Source organism: Rattus norvegicus, chromosome X, assembly GCF_021556685.1.
Source record: "Rattus norvegicus strain SHRSP/BbbUtx chromosome X, alternate assembly SHRSP_T2T, whole genome shotgun sequence".
Lineage (NCBI taxonomy): Eukaryota > Metazoa > Chordata > Mammalia > Rodentia > Muridae > Rattus > Rattus norvegicus.
In genome coordinates, this window is record NC_141554.1 from 111,849,197 (window position 1) to 111,868,841 (window position 19,645).

Here is a 19,645-nt window from a genome sequence, read left to right on the forward strand (position 1 = left end):
TCTGTCTCTGTCTTTCTGTCCTTGCCCCCACCCCACTTCTGTGTGTATGTTTGTGTATAAGCAGCTTTACTATCTTGGGGAAATCTAAAACAAGTTGACCTCAGTTTCCTTATTTGTAATATTTGCAAACTAACGAGCCCTTCAAGTTCTGTGAGTCCTTTGGTTTGTTATTATGATTATTGGAATGCAAAAAAATGTCTTAGTTTATATCCATAGGTTTCTGAAAATGTGCTTTTCTGTTAAGAATATCTTATGTTCTTTATTAAAATATCAGGTATAATAGCTCACTATAATGAAAAATAAGCATAAAATCTTTTAATAATACTTGTTTTATTGCAATAGTATAAACATAACACATTTACATACATACATACATACATACATACATACATACATACATGCATGCATGCATAGTTTTGGTAAAAATTCTAATTTTTAGTAAGTTCCACCCCCATGATTGACACTTACCCTTTCTACTACTTTTGCTTCAGCCTACCTTCTTTCTAAGAAGCCCCCCTTCGACTTTCATGACTTATTTTGGATGTGACACACTGACTTCAGATTGTTCAAATGAGCATGGATGGGGGAGATTCACTGGAACATGTGCTACTTTTCAGTACTGAACAGCCACGGTGGGGGTAGAACCGCACGTTCTGCCCTCTTGATGAAATGTTGACAACCTAAGCCTTCTTTCTCCAGAGAAATTTAACCTAAGAGTTTAGTGACATTGACTTCAGTGCAGCAGCACTGATACACGATGCTATGGGAGAGCTGTAGGTTTGAAGGCACACAATAGTGTGACTTGTCCAGAACCAAAATGTGGGTTGAAAGTATTTTAAGATCATCAAAATTGGCCTTCTGTATTTTGCTAGTTTTTCCTGAATCGATGTTTAAAATGATTTTATGAGTCTTCCTGGTAGAGAAGTTTTAATTAACTTTCTGGAAGGTTATTAGGCTGCATGTTGAATGCTGATGTTTAATTTATCACTAAATAATTGGCCATCAGAAAATTAGTTTGGGACAATAACACAATAACACTAATAATTTTTTGGTCTCATCATTTCCTCTGTCTTTACACCAAAATGGTAGTATCCAAAGAAAAACTATGAACAGACTGTGTTTACATAGAACTTGAGACATGAGACATTGATACTTTTTTGAGATTTTAGCTATTAATATTTTTATTATTTAGGAAAATAATTAATAACTATAAAGAAAAGACAAAAAATAAGATGAAGCACTTTCATTACAGCCACCAACAGTATTTCCTCCTTCCTGTTGGGCTTTCCCTGAATTCCCCCCAGTCTTCCTGAGTCCTTGCCTAGGACTTTGGACTGCCAGTGTGACTGCTTTCCTTTTGATCTGGTAGCTTTCTGCTTCCTCCAACAGCCTGATACCTCTTTGTATAGATTGCTAACCCTTGAGCCCATGAGACTCCTGATACTTGTTTGTCTTATCTGCTCCTCTATTCCTTCTGCAGCCCTGAGCACACACTGTAATCTCCCCACCCCAGCAAGTTGACCTTTGACCTTCTAGCAATTGCTGCCAGTGTCTACTCTAGCTCCAATTTAAAACTGTGAAACAAAGAAGGCAGTGGAATAAAGTTGCTATACTTTTGTAGGGAAAATGTAAAAGCTTTTCATGTTTAAAATTAAGGCTTGAATAGATCTTTCCAGAGTATAAAACCTAAAGAGAAATAATTGTAGATAACAATGAACAAATATTTGGTTGTCTACTGTGGGCAAGGAACTAAAAGAGATCGCGAACTACTGAAGTATGTTTACTTGTAATGAGTAAACGAGGTAACAGAAGTCATTCCTTGGGGAACCTCCTTAAAAAATAATTCACAAAGAAAATTGGAGAGGTAAGGGTAGCAAAAGCCTTTTTACTAGGGACATAGCAATTAAAAGTAGGGATTTTAACTTATTCCCAGCTCAACTGGTTGATAGTGTATTTCACCAGAGCTTGGAAAACCAGTTTTGTGTTTTAAATATTCGGAGAGAGAGGTGACTTTCAGCCTTGTCACGTGGGATTCCCAAGAGTCCTGTTCCTCATTCCAATCCACTCCGTGTTTATGAAAGTGCATTAGCTGGAACAGAAGAAAAAAAATTCACTGCAGGAAGTCATCCAATCCTGATAGACTGATATGTAGGGAAAAGTTGATAGTGTTGCTTTTTAATTTTAACGTACTCTGGTTAAGGGGTGTGTGTGTGTGTGTGTGTGTGTGTGTGTGTGTGTGTGTGTGTGTGTGTACTGTTGGAGGAGGGACCAACAGAAGGGAATGTAGATAAAGTGAAAAGGAGCCGATGCATTCAGAGCTTATGTTGCGGGAGGTGAGATCAGTTACCTGCCTGCAACTGAAATTTCAACCTTCTGTTTAGAAGGGACATGAGTGGACAATGGTGACTGATAGTTGGAAGTATCTGCAGACATCTTAAGTTTTATGAACAAATGAACAAGCAATGAATCGGAAGACTAAGTACAGTTTTCTTCAGCTCCTGGTAATTTTTACCTTTTTACTTCGAAGTACAGCATCTTTCTCGATGAACGCCTATGTGACTGTGACTTACTTCAATGAAAGCAGCAACGACACCAAGACGGAAACGTGTGAGTGTGGTGTCTATGGATTAGCCTCGCCAGTGGATAATGCTATGGGAGTGGTGGGCATCCCTAGGAATGGTAACCACCAAGCTTGTGACTACAACACTGAGTTTACCAACACTGATAAGCCTTGGATTGCCCTGATAGAAAGAGGCAATTGCACGTTTTCTGAAAAAATTCAAATAGCAAGTAGAAGTAACGCCGATGCTGTTGTGATTTACAATTCTCCAGAGACAGGCAACCAGACGATACAGATGGCAAATTTTGGTAAGTAATGATTGATTCCCTAAGAGAATTAATGTTTTGTTTGACTTAAAATTGTATTCCCATCTAGAATTACTGTATGATCTGGCAAAGAATTTAAGTCTTATAATCTTACATTAATTTGCCTTCTCCTGGCACTATTTACAGTTATTTTATTCTTAGTCAATATTTTTAATTTGTCCGAAGGACAGGAACAACTAACGAAGTGATTCTTGACTTCAGGTTTGCATAGTTTTATTGGTTTCTTCAACATGCGTTATATAGCAGCTTTTAAATACTGTGCCTTTACCTCCATCAGCATCAAAACAGCATTTTCATTTCAGTGCTATTTAAAATTTCTCAGTTTGATTCATTGGCTCCTGAAAATTGGTCATATATGTTCCCATGAAACTGTAAAACTGATCCATTAGTGCTCTTAGATAACAGCAAATGAGCTCGTGAGACTTACAGGAAGCAGAATCTATCTGTGCCGAATGCATGAAGATTTGGGTCTATCTAAGGGAAGACATGCAAATGATTCTATAAGAAATGTTACCTGTTAAAAAGCCCACACGAGAATATGTCATATCAACAGTAAAGATTTCCCTTGGAAAGGTTTCCTAAGGAGTTCTTTGGTAAACTAAATCATCTTTCTACCTTCTTAACTGTTCAAGGGAAGTTAGTTCTGAGAAGTCTTCCTTGCATTTTGGAGAAAAGAAAAGATGAACCCCATTTTGAAAGTAAATGAAGAGCTGTAAGCAAATGCATCCAGTATTTTGGTGTTTGTCATGCAAACCAATTTAATCAGATATCAGAATCGTTAAAAGAAAACAATACAGCCTGGGTTACTCATAGGAGAGTTATACACCTGAAACATGGCAGTTTACTGACACTGTTTGGCAGTCAAGCTGCACCTTTCTCTTGCTATGGAGAAATAGGATGCAGTTGCCCTTCAGCAGTGCCAAATTATTTAAAACACAGCGACACTCTGCTGCTTTTTAAATTATGTCCTGGGCATTGCTAGGGCTTCAGGCGAGCACATTTCTTTTTCAAGCTAAAACAATTTTATTAGCCTCCTGTAACTGTTCTTAATTTTGCCCAGTCCTTTGCTTTTTGTAGAAATAAATTAACACAATCTTCTGGTGATGATTAGAGATTAAAATTAGTCAGGAAAACAAAACAGAAGCAAACAGAACATGGCTTCCTTTTAATCGAAGCTTAGAAGTCCTGGGTACTCAGGTTTCTTTGGTTGTACACAGTCATAGTCTGCTTATTGACACTCCGGTGTTTTTAAAATACAGTGTCTAATTACATAGTTCTCCTGTTCTCAAACTTTTCTTTGCAAGTGTCCACTAGGGATAAACATTGTATGAAATATGAGTGCCCCATTGCTGAATTTAAAATATTTACTGAGGGTCACTCACAGTAAATCTCTTCAAAAGGCATGTAGATCATGTGAACATGTGGCTCTGAATAGATGTTTTAACAGGAAGCAGTTATACTTATATGAACAGCAACATTTACTTAAAGGTTCATCATTAGCCCTGTTTTGAAATTAAGCAATGATCCAAGTAACATGCGTTATACACACCTGACATCGGAACTGCTTGGGAGGCTGGGACTGAAGAATAGGGAATTTGCAGACATTAAAGGAAATATAGTGAGATACCCACTTCAAAAAGTATACAAAATAAAATAAGCACACTGAAAAAAGTAAGTGTAGAAGTCAGGTGCACTGATACATGGTTATAATTCCAGTAGGTGGAACGCTGAGGCAGAAGGATCCTAAGTTCAAAGCCAACATGAACAACAAAGTGAAATCCTGTCTCCAAAATGAAGGACAGGAAAGAAGAGAGAAGACAGGGATAGGAGATGACAGGGAGAAGGAGTGAGGAATAGAGGGGAAAAAAATCAATGAATTAAGTGAGGCAGGTAGAGGACAATGCTACAGTTAGATGTGAGTTGGAAGTTCTAGATAACGGTTTATTTCACAGTGGGACTTTAGATAATAAGGTACTGTAAACTCTATGAAAAGCAAGAAGGGTTTTTTTTTTAAGGTTTCACCATAAGGAAATGGTCAATGTTTGAGGAGTTAGAGATTTACCCATATATCATATCATCGTATTAATATGTCCAACTTTTGTGCTGTTATATCAACTTAAATAGAAACGATAGCAAAGTCATGACGGTAATAGTTAACGTTTATTGGCACATAACAATACATCTTTATTTCCTTCAACAAAAATGTTTTAACAATGAATGATGTCAACTGTAAATGATTAAACCTGTAGCTTCACTTTTGCCATTACTCGTATCGTCACTACCAACTAGTCTAGCATTGGATTCCTTCCTTCCTGGAAATGGCCCTCACATAGAAACTGTTTTCAATACAGTTGATAAATATAACACAGAGTGGTTACTTTACTACATAAGGAAAAGTGAGTTAGTACTTACTGCCTTTTCCTTAGTGTTTTGTTCTATTTTCTTTGCCATAAAGGATTAAGGAACAATTTACCTTCCCACAAAGCATATGGGTTTACTTTCCATCATGCTGTGCTTTGTCCAAGCTGGAGGATATTTTATAAAATCACTCTAGTCTTTGTGACCTGTGAACCAGACCACTCGCTCCTCTCTGGTTCCTCCTTCCTTTCCTTCAGCCCTAGTTTCTCACTGGGCCTACCTAACCCTTCTTCTTAAATGCTATATGGGAGGGTCTGGAGGGAAGGAAACAAAGGGAGAAATTGTGTAATTATATTATAATCTCAAAATTAAAATTAAAAAGGCTGGTAATTAACAATGTTGAGTTTATCAATCAGTGCAGCCAAAACCAAACTCACACTGTTAGAAACCACAGGATGTCTCAGTAAGACTAGGTAGGCTTTAGGTAACTAAAGGAAGTAGGGCATTGACTAACCATCTAATCTGGTTTGGAACTATGTCAATTCCCAGGATGTTGGGCTTTCAGTGCTAAAACCAGGAAACTCCTGGGCAAACCAAGAAATATTGACGCTGGTAGCTGGGTTTATTTTGGATTCATATGCTATCAAAAAATCAGGGAAAGCTTTTGATGGTCTCTAAGTAAATTCTTCCTTTATAATGCCAAAGAGCAGTCAGAGGCTAAAACCATCGTTCATGGAAAATCAATAGTTATTCACATTAACTAGATAGGGGGCTACTTGGCCATTGTTGTGGCTTTGACACTATTAACATTTTCCCTGTATTCATACATGGTCACAACAGATTGCTTCTGCCTTCATGCATCATGGTCTCAGAAGGACCTTCTCTGTTGCTCATATTCTATAAAATCATTTATCTTGAACAAGAAAAAGCAAGGTCAAACTGCTACTAGCATCCAAATTGTGGACAATAGGGGGCACTTATTTCTTTCCCAATGACAATCCATTTTGTGCATACCCATACAGTTGTGTAAATATGTTCTATGTCCCCAAAGTCCTTGTATATTTCTGTGCCTCCATGACCAATAGAGGCTGCCTCCAAGGATGCAATAAACCTACAGGGTTTTACTGCACTCCTTGATCATCATAGTTTTGTGATATATGAGCCAAATACCCTTATTTCTGTGCCCTGGCTATTTTATGGCCTTCACCTGGCATTTTTCTGTTAAGTGCTAGTTAAGTTACAGCTAGAGAGAGTTGTTTTATTATTGTTGTTATTATTATTATTATTATTATTATTATTATTATACTTACTCATCCTTAAAGATAAATGTCTAATGTAGTCTCCCAAGTCACTGAGTGTTTGACTTGTTTTTTTATTTTATTTTAAACACCTTGAGTATGTCATACATGAGTACTGAATTCACATCATTTTTGCCCCATACTGTCCTCTAATTCCTTCCATGTCTTCTTCCCCCTATTTCCTCTCAACTTTATGGCCTCTTCTTCTATTATAATTTTTATGCATCTATATACACATGCATAAAAAATCACAATCTGCTGAGTTCATTGACTGTACTCATACGTATTTGAGTTTAGGGTCTATTATCTAAACCCATCCAGGAGCTCATCCATGGATGACTGATTCTCCCTTTCTTGGTAGGAATTAATTGCCTACAACTCTTGATCTTGGGGTCAAGCCTTGTGAGATTTTGATCACCCATGTTTGCACATAGTTGATACAGCCATTGTACAGGTTTTGTTTAGGGAGCCATACTGTTTTCTTGTGTGCAACTTCTTGTTATCAATGGAAAACATTTTTGAGACATTAGAAATAGGTTTACTGAGCACCAGTGGAAGGGGAAGCCCTTGGCCCTGCTAAGACTGAACCCCCAGTGAACGTGATTGTTGGGGGGAGGGCGGTAATGGGGGGAGGAAGGGGAGGAGAACACCCATATAGAAGGGGAGGGGGAGGGGTTAGGGGGGATGTTGGCCCGGAAACCAGGAAAGGGACTAACATTCGAAATGTAAATAAGAAATACTCAAGTTAATAAAAAAAAAGAAATAGGTTTACTTAAGGGCTCACCTTTGTTTTAACTTTTTTTTTGCAAGATTATAATATAATTACAAAATTTCTCTCTTTCCTTTCATCAAAACCTCCTAAGGAGGGGTGGCTTCTTGTTCTCTTATAAATTCTTGTCCTCATTTGTTCACTGAGTATTAGTGTTTGTGTGTGTGTGTGTGTGTGTGTGTGTGCATGTGTACATACATATATATTTCTTATTATCCCCTGCTTAGTCTGTATATTATTATTTTGTATATATGTTTTCAGGACTGGCCAGTTGGTATTGGATAACCAATTGGTGGGCATAACTTCTTTTTAAAATTAAAATTAAATTTTGTTTTGCATTTATTGTGTGTGTATACTACAATCTAAAGGGTATGAAATTGAAATGTAGTTCCTCATAGTTTTGGTTTGCATTTCTCTGATGATTAGAGATTTTGATCATTTCCTATATATCTATTGGTTGTTTATATATCTTCTTTTTAGAAATATCTGTTTACTTCTATTACCAGTTTTAACAGGGTAATTTATTATTTGTTTATTTATCTCCATATTCTGAATATTAGCGTCTGATTCAAGTTGTGACTTTCAAATACTTTATTTCACTCTTATATCAAACAAGCTTTCTACATACTTCATCCCTCCCCCTGCTTTTTATTGAGAGTCATACAGAAACCAGGCTAGCTTCAAACTTACTATGTAACCATGGTTGACCTTGAACTCCTGGTTGTCCGTGTGTGGAAGTTAAAGGACACTTGTAGGGGTTGGTTCCCATCGTCCTCCGTGTAGTTTCCTGGGCTTAAACGCAGGTTGTTATGCTTGGCAGCAGGTAACTTTACCCACTGAGCCATCTTCCCAGCCCAGAAATTCTAATAATTCTTTCCAAACACCCCAGAGACAGACACCAAATTCTTTCCCAGATATACAGGAAACGTCAGGACTCCTGAGCTATTCAAACAAAAATTGAAGACATGTAAGTACTCACTTGCTGAACAGACAGGTTTTTTTTAAGTTAAATAAGCTATTTATGGCTGAATCGCTTTAAGAAATGCTTATATTTGAATGTAGTTTATGTCAGCAAAATCAATAATTGAGAAAGGACAAACTAGTCCTTTTTATCATTTTCACTGTGTCTAATGAAGCGAATCACGGGGTGAGGTTCACGGCATTTCAAAACCCCTGACACTCACCAATTTTAGAGCAACTCTGTGTGGAAGGGAAGGAAGGATTTAATCAGTGTGGCAAACTCACCAGCTGTATCAGAATGCTTTTTGTAGAAATGAAAGGGGAAATACAGCCATATTATACAGATGAAATGAGAGGATGATGAACTCCTCAATAAGAGCTGACTTTGCCATGTTCATAAGCAAGAGGGTAATCCAAGTGAACTGACCAGTTCTGCCTCACATGAATGTTAGATCTGACTAGCTGTCTCCATTCCCATGACATCATCCTCATTCTCAGGCCACTGCAGTTTATTCTAATTGATCTCTCCATTGCACTCCAAATCTATCTTGCAACCAAATTTGCTTCATGCAGCAGAGGTGGGGTTTCATGTAGCTCATTACTGGTTTCAGAACTCTTGGTAGCTGAGGAGGACTTTGAACTCCCAGTGCTTCTGCTTCTGCTTCTGCTTCCTCTTCTGTTTCTGGAATGCCAAGATTCCAAGCCTGTGTACCACTATGACAGCTTCTGTGGTGTGAGGGATTGACCCCAGGGCTTTGTGCATGGTAGACAAGGACACAACCACCTGAGATACATCCTCAGATCCCAAAATAGTTTTCAGGAAAAGGAAGTCTCAGCTGTCTGCCATTCTGCTGTAAGGGAAACATCTTTCCTTGTCATTCTTCATCCAGGAACCCCCAGACTACTGCCTGCCACTCTGACTTCACCTCCTCACGTGTTCCATGTCCTGTTCTCGGGGGCTAGCTACAATCGGTTGCTTTCACTTCCCTATGTCCACTAAAATCTTTCCTGCCTTAGAGCCTGAAAGTAACCTTTGACCTTCTTTGATCATCTTCTCTCTTACATCTCAATGGACATGAAACCTTTGCTCATTCTACCTCCAATCCCCTTTTTTAAAATTCCCTTTTCTTTGCCTACTTCTGCTGCTTTTAGCAAAGTCCAGGACATTAGCTGTCACCAGAATAACTGCTGGCTTCCCAATTGGTCTCCATGTGACTCTTACCATCCATAATGTCTGGGAAAGTGACGTGTGTGTGTGTGTGTGTGTGTGTGTGTGTGTGTGTGTGTTATATGTATGTATGTATGTGTATATGTATACATATATGTATATGCATATGTATGTGTATACACACACACACACACACACACACACACACACACATTCCTGTGCACACACATATGGAGCCAGAGGTTGACCTTGGGTAACTTTTCCTGTTTCTCTCCACCTTGATTGGTTAGTTGTTTCTTTTGGTTTTATGGGTTTGTTTTGGGGAGAACTGGTGTTTATGTTGTTTGGTTTATCTTTTTATTTCATTCCCTTCTTCCTTCCCTTCCTTCTTTTTGAGACAAGGACTCACTAACTCTAGACCTTAGCCACTGCACTGCATTCCGGGATCTGCCTGTTTCAGATCCTCATGGTGCTGAGATTATAGACATATTCTATTATACATGGCTTACTATGCAGGTGCTAGGAAACCAATCTCAGACCCTCATGAGTGTACAGCAAGCACTGCCCACACTGAGCCATCATCCCTTAGCTCTTCTTTATGTTTCTTAATTCAGAAAAAATAAAAAACCTCACACAGGATTTTCACTTTTCCCTCTGAGCCACTTCCTCCTCTTCCTCTCCCTTCCCCTCTTCCTCTTCCTTCTCCTCTTCTTCCTCCTCCTTCTTCTTGAACCATAATGCTGACTCCAAAATGTCTATTATTACCAGTCCAGTGCATGTTAGTTACTATCTTCCCCCAAAGTGACAATTACAAGAGCTTCCAAACTAGGTTCCTTATTTCTACTCTTGATACCTACTGCAGATATTCTCTTCACTATAGCCACCATGGTTGTCTACATGTATGGATCAGCCACACCATTCATCTTCTCCAAATCCTGTAGTGTTTTATTTTATTTTTCTTTATTCTAAAGATAAAATCTAAATTCTCCCATACCTTAAAGGATTTGCATTACTTACCTTGGCTACTCTCCAAACCCAGCAATCCTGCCCTCCTTCTCTAAACACACATCAACCAAAATGACCGTCTAACCATTTCTCTAATCCAGGAAGCCTTGCTTTTTTCTCTTTCCGTCTCTGAATTGTGGTTTAAATATCTCTTCTAAGAGATTTCCCTTAACCGTGTCCACATTATTTCCCAATTGTTTTAAACCTCTGAAAATGTACAATCCTTTGTCATTTGCTGGCTGCCTGTCTACCCACTCAGACAGTGAGTTCTAGAAGAATATAGACCACAAGTATTTTTGCATTTCCTTGGGCTGAGGGTTCAACATTATCTTTACTCCTTGAACAAAAGTTTACAACAATGATTCCCAACCTGTGGGTCATGAAGGGTCAAATGACCCTTTATCAGGAATCACCCAAGACAATGGGAAAACATAGATTACAGTTATGAAGCATCTATGAAATAATTTTATGGTTGGGGGTCACCACAACATGGAGAATCTTATTAAAGATCACAACATTAGGGGAGTTAAAAACAACTGGTTTAAGAGATTAGAGAGGAATCTCCTCTGTAAAAGATAGGATGAACATAGTTACCTGAAGTGGATTGGGTAAATTTAACAAACCACTGTGATTGAAATCATTTTTGCTTTTACAGATATAAGTTGCAAATGAATAATTTCTCTGCCTAAGAACAGTGTCTGATTAGATTCCTCCTTTGCATAGCAACCGTGATTGTTAATGATTGACAGTGGAACTTTTCAGACTCTTCCTATTTTTTCTTACATACCTGTGTTCTGTGCACACATGGATGCCCACATACATGCACACAGGCACGTAAGTTTGTGTAGTATTTTTTAAATAACGTTTTGAAAACTGACAGGAACATGAACTGTCCTGACAAGGACATGGCATGTGAGGGCTAGGTACTAAGTCATCTGTGCAATTTATGAATCTGTGTAAACAGTAAAAGCTTTTGTATAATCTGGCTTTATACAACAAGGTTTTAGTGCCTTTCTTATTCTTTCTGGCAGGTCTAAATCCTCCCTGTCTCCCCTGGGATCCAGCTACCTAGAAACATAGCTACATAAACAATTATTCATTTATAAAGACATCAAGATAGAATGCTTATGGACCCTGATTTTCAGGCAGATTTTTTTTTATTTTTTTTTATTAACTTGAGTATTTCTTATATACATTTCAAGTGTTATTCCCTTTCCCGGTTTCCGGACAAACATCACCCTCCCCCCTCCCCTTCCTTATGGGTGTTCCCCTCCCAAACCTCCCCCCATTGCCACCCTCCCCGCATAGTCTAGTTCACTGGGGGTTCAGTCTTAGCAGGACCCAGGGCTTCCCCTTCCACTGGTGCTCTTACTAGGATATTCATTGCTACCTATGAGGTCAGAGTCCAGGGTCAGTCCATGTATAGTCTTTAGGTAGTGGCTTAGTCCCTGGAAGCTCTGGTTGCTTGACATTGTTGTACTTTTGGGGTCTCGAGCACCTTCAAGCTCTTCCAGTTCTTTCTCTGATTCCTTCAACGGGGGACCTATTCTCAGTTCAGTGGTTTGCTGCTGGCATTCGCCTCTGTATTTGCTGTATTCTGGCTGTGTCTCTCAGGAGCGATCTACATCCGGCTCCTGTCGGTCTGCACTTCTTTGCTTCATCCATCTTGTCTAATTGGGTGGCTGTATATGTATGGGCCACCTGTGGGGCAGGCTCTGAATGGGTGTTCCTTCAGTCTCTGTTTTAATCTTTGCCTCTCCCTTCCCTGCCAAGGGTATTCTTTTTCCTCATTTAAAGAAGGAGTGAAGCATTCACATTTTGATCATCCGTCTTGAGTTTCCTTTGTTCTAGGGATCTAGGGTAATTCAAGCATTTGGGCTAATAGCCACTTATCAATGAGTGCATACCATGTATGTCTTTCTGTGATTGGGTTAGCTCACTCAGGATGATATTTTCCAGTTCCAGCCATTTGCCTACAAATTTCATAAACTCGTTGTTTTTGATAGCTGAGTAATATTCCATTGTGTAGATGTACCACATTTTCTGTATCCATTCCTCTGTTGAAGGGCATCTGGGTTCTTTCCAGTTTCTGGCTATTATAAATAAGGCTGCGATGAACATAGTGGAGCACGTGTCTCTTTTATATGTTGAGGCATCTTTTGGGTATATGCCCAAGAGAGGTATGGCTGGATTTCAGGCAGATTAAAATGAATAAATCATTGTGAGTTCTCCAAAGCATGTATTTTCATTTTAAATTGTGGAATGGAGAATATTTTGTCAGGACCTACCTAAAGATATGGTTTATTTTTTATTCCTTAACATAGTCTTTGCTTAACTTTTTGGCATCTTCTGCCTAAAGTAATGTTTCACTTTTTAAAAAAATATTGTCATCGTTTAGCCTGTTAGTTTTCCTCATAATTACTGATAATAATTAGGAAACAGTATGTATATGCATATATGTGACGAAAGACTGTCAATATGCATTTGATTCCTGGACCCCATGATGGAGGGAGGAAATAGACTCCTAAAAGTTGTCTGACCTCCCTTTGGGTACTGTGGCTCATGTGTGCCCACACTCACACCAGTATATCATACATGAATGTATGATGATGATGAAGATAACAACAACGACAAGGACGATGAGGGCAATGGTGAACCCAATGATCAGTAGGGGATATGTAAAAATGAGAGGCCAGTGTGGCTCTGGGGTTAGTATTTCAAATAGAATTCTGAAGGAAAGTTGTTTCACACTAGTTTGGGACTTGGTTTACTGGGGCAAACGGCCACCAGGGTATGTGAAATAAGATAGAATTATTTACATGATGTTGGACCAATGAGATGGTTCTGTGGGGAAAGCCACTTGCTACTAACCTGAATTTGATCCTTTAGACCTACATGATGACCTCTGACCTCCAAGGGAGCACTGTGACATACATGTAAACACAAACATGCACACACACACACACACACAGAGAGAGACACAGAGAGATAGAGACAGACAGAGACAGAGAGATCTAATTTTTAAAAAGAAAGATGAGAGACAGCAGGCACTCGTGAAGGTGCTGAGAAGGGAGAGAGCTGAATATCTTGAACATTATTAGATCAACATAATCCAGAAGACTTTGTGCCTAGACCTGGAATGAAGCTGGCATGTTGTATGTCACAAGGATGTGAAAGAAGCATGTTGATGGCACAGAGCAAGGATACAGGTAGGTATGGATGGGGACACCGTGGGAGGTGACAGGTGGTGTGGGATGACCTGAATATGAAAGAAAGCTGCTAGAGGTTTTAAATGGAGCTGTTTTAAAGCTTTGAGCCAGGTGCAAGTTAGTCCTTGACTGGGGTATTACCTGGGTATCTGCATAGCAATTGGAAATCATTAGAAAACACTGAGCTGATGACAGAGCTCCCCAGAACAGTTTTTAATAAGCCAGGCATTCTGAGAAATAGTATTTGTTGTGACTAGTGGTAATTACCTACCTTCACATGGAGAAGATTAGGATTTGCAGGAAAAAGAGAAATTTCGCTATGACCTTCAGATGTCAAAATTGCTGTCATTAAATGCCTGCATTCCACAATTGTGTTCAACCCAATCTACATTTACTTGTGTGTATTTTTAGCTTGTAAATGGAAATGTAAATTGAGTTCGTTTCCTTAAAGTAGCGGGTTCAGCTGAGGAGGAGTATAGAATCAAGGAAGATGTTTGACATTATTTTAACCCTAAAAATGTCAGCACACTCAATTAACTATTTTCTTTTTTTTTTTTTTTTGGAAATGGCTTTTTAACTGGTCTTGATAGCCAGTGTGTAATGCTCAGTAAAACTTATGGACAGAAGCATTCAGTGCAACTGGAGGGCACAGTGATGAATTCATGCATACAGGCAGGCAAAGGTTTTTAGAAAATCTATTGTCTGAAAAATCCAGGAATATGAAAAGAGACCACAGTCACTGAAATGGTCTTTAAGAGTTGTGTTATTTGTTCATTGTTTATACGTTTTGCTTACCAAGTAGCACGTTTCCTTATGGCATGCTCATGCATACTTAGTTCTGATGGTCCTCTGCTCTCTTCCTTGTTGCTCCCTCCATCCCAGCTTGAGCCCTTGCATCCCTTTCTTCTATGTTCATATCACATGTATTTATGGGGGAGTGGGCAGAGGCCAAAATACTACAAATGGGACTCATGAAAGGAAAGCAGGGAGGGCAATAGAAAATCCGTGACACTGAAGAACGCTTGGAAACTGAGCCCAGGCAAATGGTATTTTGGCTGAAAGGAGATTTATAGTTAGACCATTTCAGTCATGCTCCCTAGAAAGGTGTCCCCATGACAGCTATATAGAGAAGACCTAAAGAGAAATCCTAGGCTCCAACCTGAAGCATATCACCACAGATACCTCTGCCTCCTGGGAAGCTAGCAGGTGAAGAGAAGCCCTAGGGTAAAGGCCCTGGGGAGGCATATTCTTGTTTACTTATCTATAGACCAATGCTTGCTGGCACTGCAGCAAGCTGCGAGGAGAAAATCTCATGGGGAGGGCACATTCTGGCTGACAGTAAGGGTTTTAACATGGGTTTTATAAAAAGACAAAAATATTCATCATTTTTAAAAAACTAAAATGCTGTGTTGAGTGTGATAATAATACAGGCCTGTAACCCAGGAGAATGTGGAGTTCCTGGACACCGTTGGCTACACGTTGGCCTTGGCTATATGAGAGCCTGTTTCAAAATAAACAAACAGGAGCTGGAGAGATGGCTCAGTGGTTAAGAGCACTGGCTGCTCTTCCAGAGGTCCTGAGTTCAATTCCCAGCACTAACAGCTCACAACTCTCTTTTGTGATCTTTTTGTCTCTGACTCTCTCTCTCTCTCTCTCTCTCTCTCTCTCTCTCTCCCCCCTCTCTCTCTCACACACACACACACATACACACACACATACATCCCACTGAAAAAAAATAAAAACTCATTTAAAAATATCAATAATAAAATAAGAAGCACTTATAACTTCAAACAAAAGTAATGGTTTACTTATGGTAAATGGTCAACCAATATTTCTGAGAGCCAACAATTTGTCAGACACTGGTCTCTAAGTTTTTCATTCCACGGTGCTGTCTCTGAGCCCTCAAATGTGCAACAAGCTTTCTACCAGAAGAGAACAAAGTAGTAACTTCAGGCTAGATCTTTGTAGTGAAACAGCTTTGAATTTGAATCTTAAACCTACTATGGGCTTTTTTGTTGTTTTGTTTTTTTGTTGATCATGCTGTGTGATGTCAGACAAGTTTCTTAACTTCACTGAATTTTTGTTGACCACTGAGCTATCTTTCTAGCCCAACTTTTATGTATTCTCATATGTGGATTGTTCTTGGATTGCCAAAATCATAGGCTCATAGGCCAAACTTAAAAGAATCTAAGACCTTTTAAGATACTTCAAGAATCCCTTTCTATGAAATCCCTGCCTTGTAGCTCTTTCTTTCCTGCTTCAGTTCTCTCAGAGGCAACTCACTCCATTTGCTTCCCAGGCAGCCTCTTTCCTTCATAGGTCAAGTTGTTCCAAAGTTACTTTACAAATATTCTGCCTCTAACTTTCAAATATTTTTCTTTGGTAGGATTCCCTGGGCAAAGTGGGACATTAGACAGTTCACAACTTGAAGTTGTTTTCTATTTACTTTAGCATCCAGTCAGTTTTTGATCAATAGAATTGACATGGCTCTTTCTGAATCAGTAGGACCATTCGAATTTCAATGTTTACACCATTTTTTCTATTGATAGAGTGGGAGGCAGACCTTCTGCCTTTTAAAAAGAATAACTGAACATGGATTGGCAGGATTAATATAGTAAAAATGGCCATTTTACCAAAAGCGATCTACAGATTCAATGCAATCCCCATCAACTTACCAATCCAATTCTTCAAAGAGTTAGACAGAACAAATTGCAAATTCATCTGGAATAACAAAAAACCCAGGATAGCTAAAACTATCCTCAACAATAAAAGGACTTCAGGGGGAATCACTATCCCTGAACTCAAGCAGTATTACAGAGCAATAGTGATAAAAACTGCATGGTATTGGTACAGAGACAGACAGATAGACCAATGGAACAGAATTGAAGACCCAGAAATGAACCCACGCACCTATGGGTATTTGATTTTTGACAAAGGAGCCAAAACCATCAACTGGAAAAAAGATAGCATTTTCAGCAAATGGTGCTGGTTCAACTGGAGGTCAACATGTAGAAGAATGCAGATCGATCCATGCTTATCACCCTGTACAAAGCTTAAGTCCAAGTGGATCAAGGACCTCCACATCAAACCAGATACACTCAAACTAACAGAAGAAAAACTAGGGCAGCATCTCGAACACATGGGCACTGGAAAAAATTTCCTGAACAAAACACCAATGGCTTATGCTCTAAGATCAAGAATAGACAAATGGGATCTCATAAAACTGCAAAGCTTCGGTAAGGCAAAGGACACTGTGGTTAGGACAAAACGGCAACCAACAGAATGGGAAAAGATCTTTACCAATCCTACAACAGATAGAGGCCTTATATCCAAAATATACAAAGAACTCAAGAAGTTAGACCGCAGGGAGACAAATAACCCTATTAAAAATGGGGTTCAGAGCTAAACAAAGAACTCACAGCTGAGGAATGCGGAATGGCTGAGAAACACCTAAAGAAATGTTCAACATCTTTAGTCATAAGTGGCTAAGATCAAAAACTCAGGAGACAGCAGATGCTGGCGAGGATGCAGAGAAAGAGGAACACTCCTCCATTGTTGGTGGGATTGCAGACTGGTACAACCATTCTGGAAATCAGTCTGGAGGTTCCTCAGAAAATTGGACATTGAACTGCCTGAGGACCCAGCTATACCTCTCTTGGGCATATACCCAAAAGATGCCCCAACATATAAAAAAGACACATGCTCCACTATGTTCATCTCAGCCTTATTTATAATAGCCAGAAGCTGGAAAGAACCCAGATGCCCTTCAACAGAGGAATGGATACAGAAAATGTGGTACATCTACACAATGGAATATTACTCAGCTATCAAAAACAATGACTTTATGAAATTTGTAGGCAAATGGTTGGAACTGGAAAATATCATCCTGAGTGAGGTAACCAATCACAGAAAAACACACATGGTATGCACTCATTGATAAGTGGCTATTAGCCCAAATGCTTGAATTACCCTAGATGCACAGAACACATGAAACTCAAGACGGATGATCAAAATATGAATGCTTCACTCCTTCTTTAAAAGGGGAACAAGAATACCCATGGCAGGGAATAGAGAGGCAAAGATTAAAACAGACACAGAAGGAACACCCATTCAGAGCCTGCCCCACATGTGGCCCATATATATACAGCCACCCAATTAGACAAGATGGATGAAGCAAAGAAGTGCAGGCCGACAGGAGCCGGATGTAGATCGCTCCTGAGAGACACAACCAGAATACAGCAAATACAGAGGCGAATGCCAGCAGCAAACCACTGAACTGAGAATAGGACCCCCGTTGAAGGAATCAGAGAAAGAACTGGAAGAGCTTGAAGGGGCTCGAGACCCCATATGTACAACAATGCCAACCAACCAGGGCTTCCAGGGACTAAGCCACTACCTAAAGACTATGCATGGACTGACCCTGGACTCTGACCTCATAGGTAGCAATGAATATCCTAGTAAGAGCACCAGTGGAAGGGGAAGCCCTGGGTCCTGCTAAGACTGAAGCCCCAGTGAACTAGACTGTTGGGGGGAGGGCGGCAATGGGGGGAGGATGGGGAGGGGAACACCCATAAAGGAGGGGAGGGGGAGGGATTAGGGGGATGTTTGCCAGGAAACCGGGAAAGGGAATAACACTCGAAATGTAAATAAGAAATACTCAAGTTAATAAAAAAAATAACTGAAGCTTTTGTGTGTGCTGCTGGTGGGGAACAAACACAAGACCTTGCACTACTGGGCAAAGGCTCAGCACTGATACACAGTCACAGCTCATGAGTACTTTTACTTTTCGTGTAAAGGAGACAGATTTGGGGGCTTATCATGTAAATAATATGGTTGGCCAGGGGAAATGGACACGAATCTATCTCTACAATAAGATGATCCTCTCTACTAACAATGCTGTTTAAATTTCACCCATTCTTAAGCAATATTTTTAAAAATTATGTGTATGGGTGTTTCAGCTACTTGTCTGTGCACCACGTGCATGTAGTGCCTATATAAGTCAGAAGAGGGCAGTAGATCCCCTGGAACTGGGGTTGAGGCAGTTGGTAGCCAACATGTTGGTGGTAGGAATAGAACACTGGTTCTCTGAAAGAGTAACCAGTGCTGAGCAGTCTCTCCAGCCTCAAATGTCGTACATTCTGAAAGTAGCATTTCTTTGGATTTTAAAAGCTATAGATTTGGGACTGGAGAGGAGGTTAAGTGACAAAGATTGTCAAGGACCAGCCTCAGCTCGGAGAGGGGTTCTAAGTAACAAGTGTCTGGGAGCAGCAAAATCAAACAACTTGAAGCCAAATCATGGGTCCAAATTGGTGGCCTATGTTCTGCTCAAGACAGGTTTCCAGATTGCTCTCTCTACGTTTGGCTTTCTCTGGAGATCTCTAGACAAATCTCTCTCTAGTTAATGTTTAACACAGTTCTCCAAGCAGTTCTCTCTTGCTATTTTAAAAATTTCTCTGGATGCTCATCTCTTACAGATCATAAGCCCAGTCTTTTACTTTACATACCAATCCAGTCATTTACTCCAGGTTCCCTTTTGACTATCCTATGAATCAGCATCCCATGACCCCAGCCCTTTGACTCCTAGCACACAGCAAGCACACATTTTTTTAACATTGCAAAAGAATTCAGAGATCTGCCTGCCTCTGTTAAGCACAGAAATGAGCATTTCTACCATGCCTAGACCTAACCTTGCTCTGCCCCAGGTCCACCCTGAGTTCAGGAATCTGTCTGCCTTTGTAAGCATAAACAAACAAACAAAAAAAACCCCCAACTTAGCTGGGTGGGATCTGCTATGATCACCATTCCCTAAATCTCTTTATCTCCTTCCTTAGTAATGTTCTGACAAGCTGGCTCACAGAGCAGCTGCCTCTGTTCTTTCAGATCTATGAAGATCCTTCTACAATTCGTATTGCATCCTTGTATTTTACATAGTTGAGAAATTATATTTTTGAACCCGTGTTTTTAGCGTTGTTTTCTACAGCCTTAAGGGCGG

General features: G+C 39.7%; 1 protein-coding gene across 1 annotated transcript in view; it reads left to right on the forward strand.

Annotated features, from left to right (window-relative positions):
• The first annotated feature begins 1,999 nt into the window (after positions 1–1,999).
• Positions 2,000–19,645, forward strand: part of Rnf128 (ring finger protein 128) — a 114,917-nt gene continuing 97,271 nt past the window's right edge. The window contains exon 1 of the mRNA XM_087599837.1: positions 2,000–2,868. Coding sequence (XP_087455963.1) covers positions 2,463–2,868 — 406 coding nt within the window. The 5' untranslated portion in view covers positions 2,000–2,462. The remainder of the gene's footprint in view (positions 2,869–19,645) is intronic.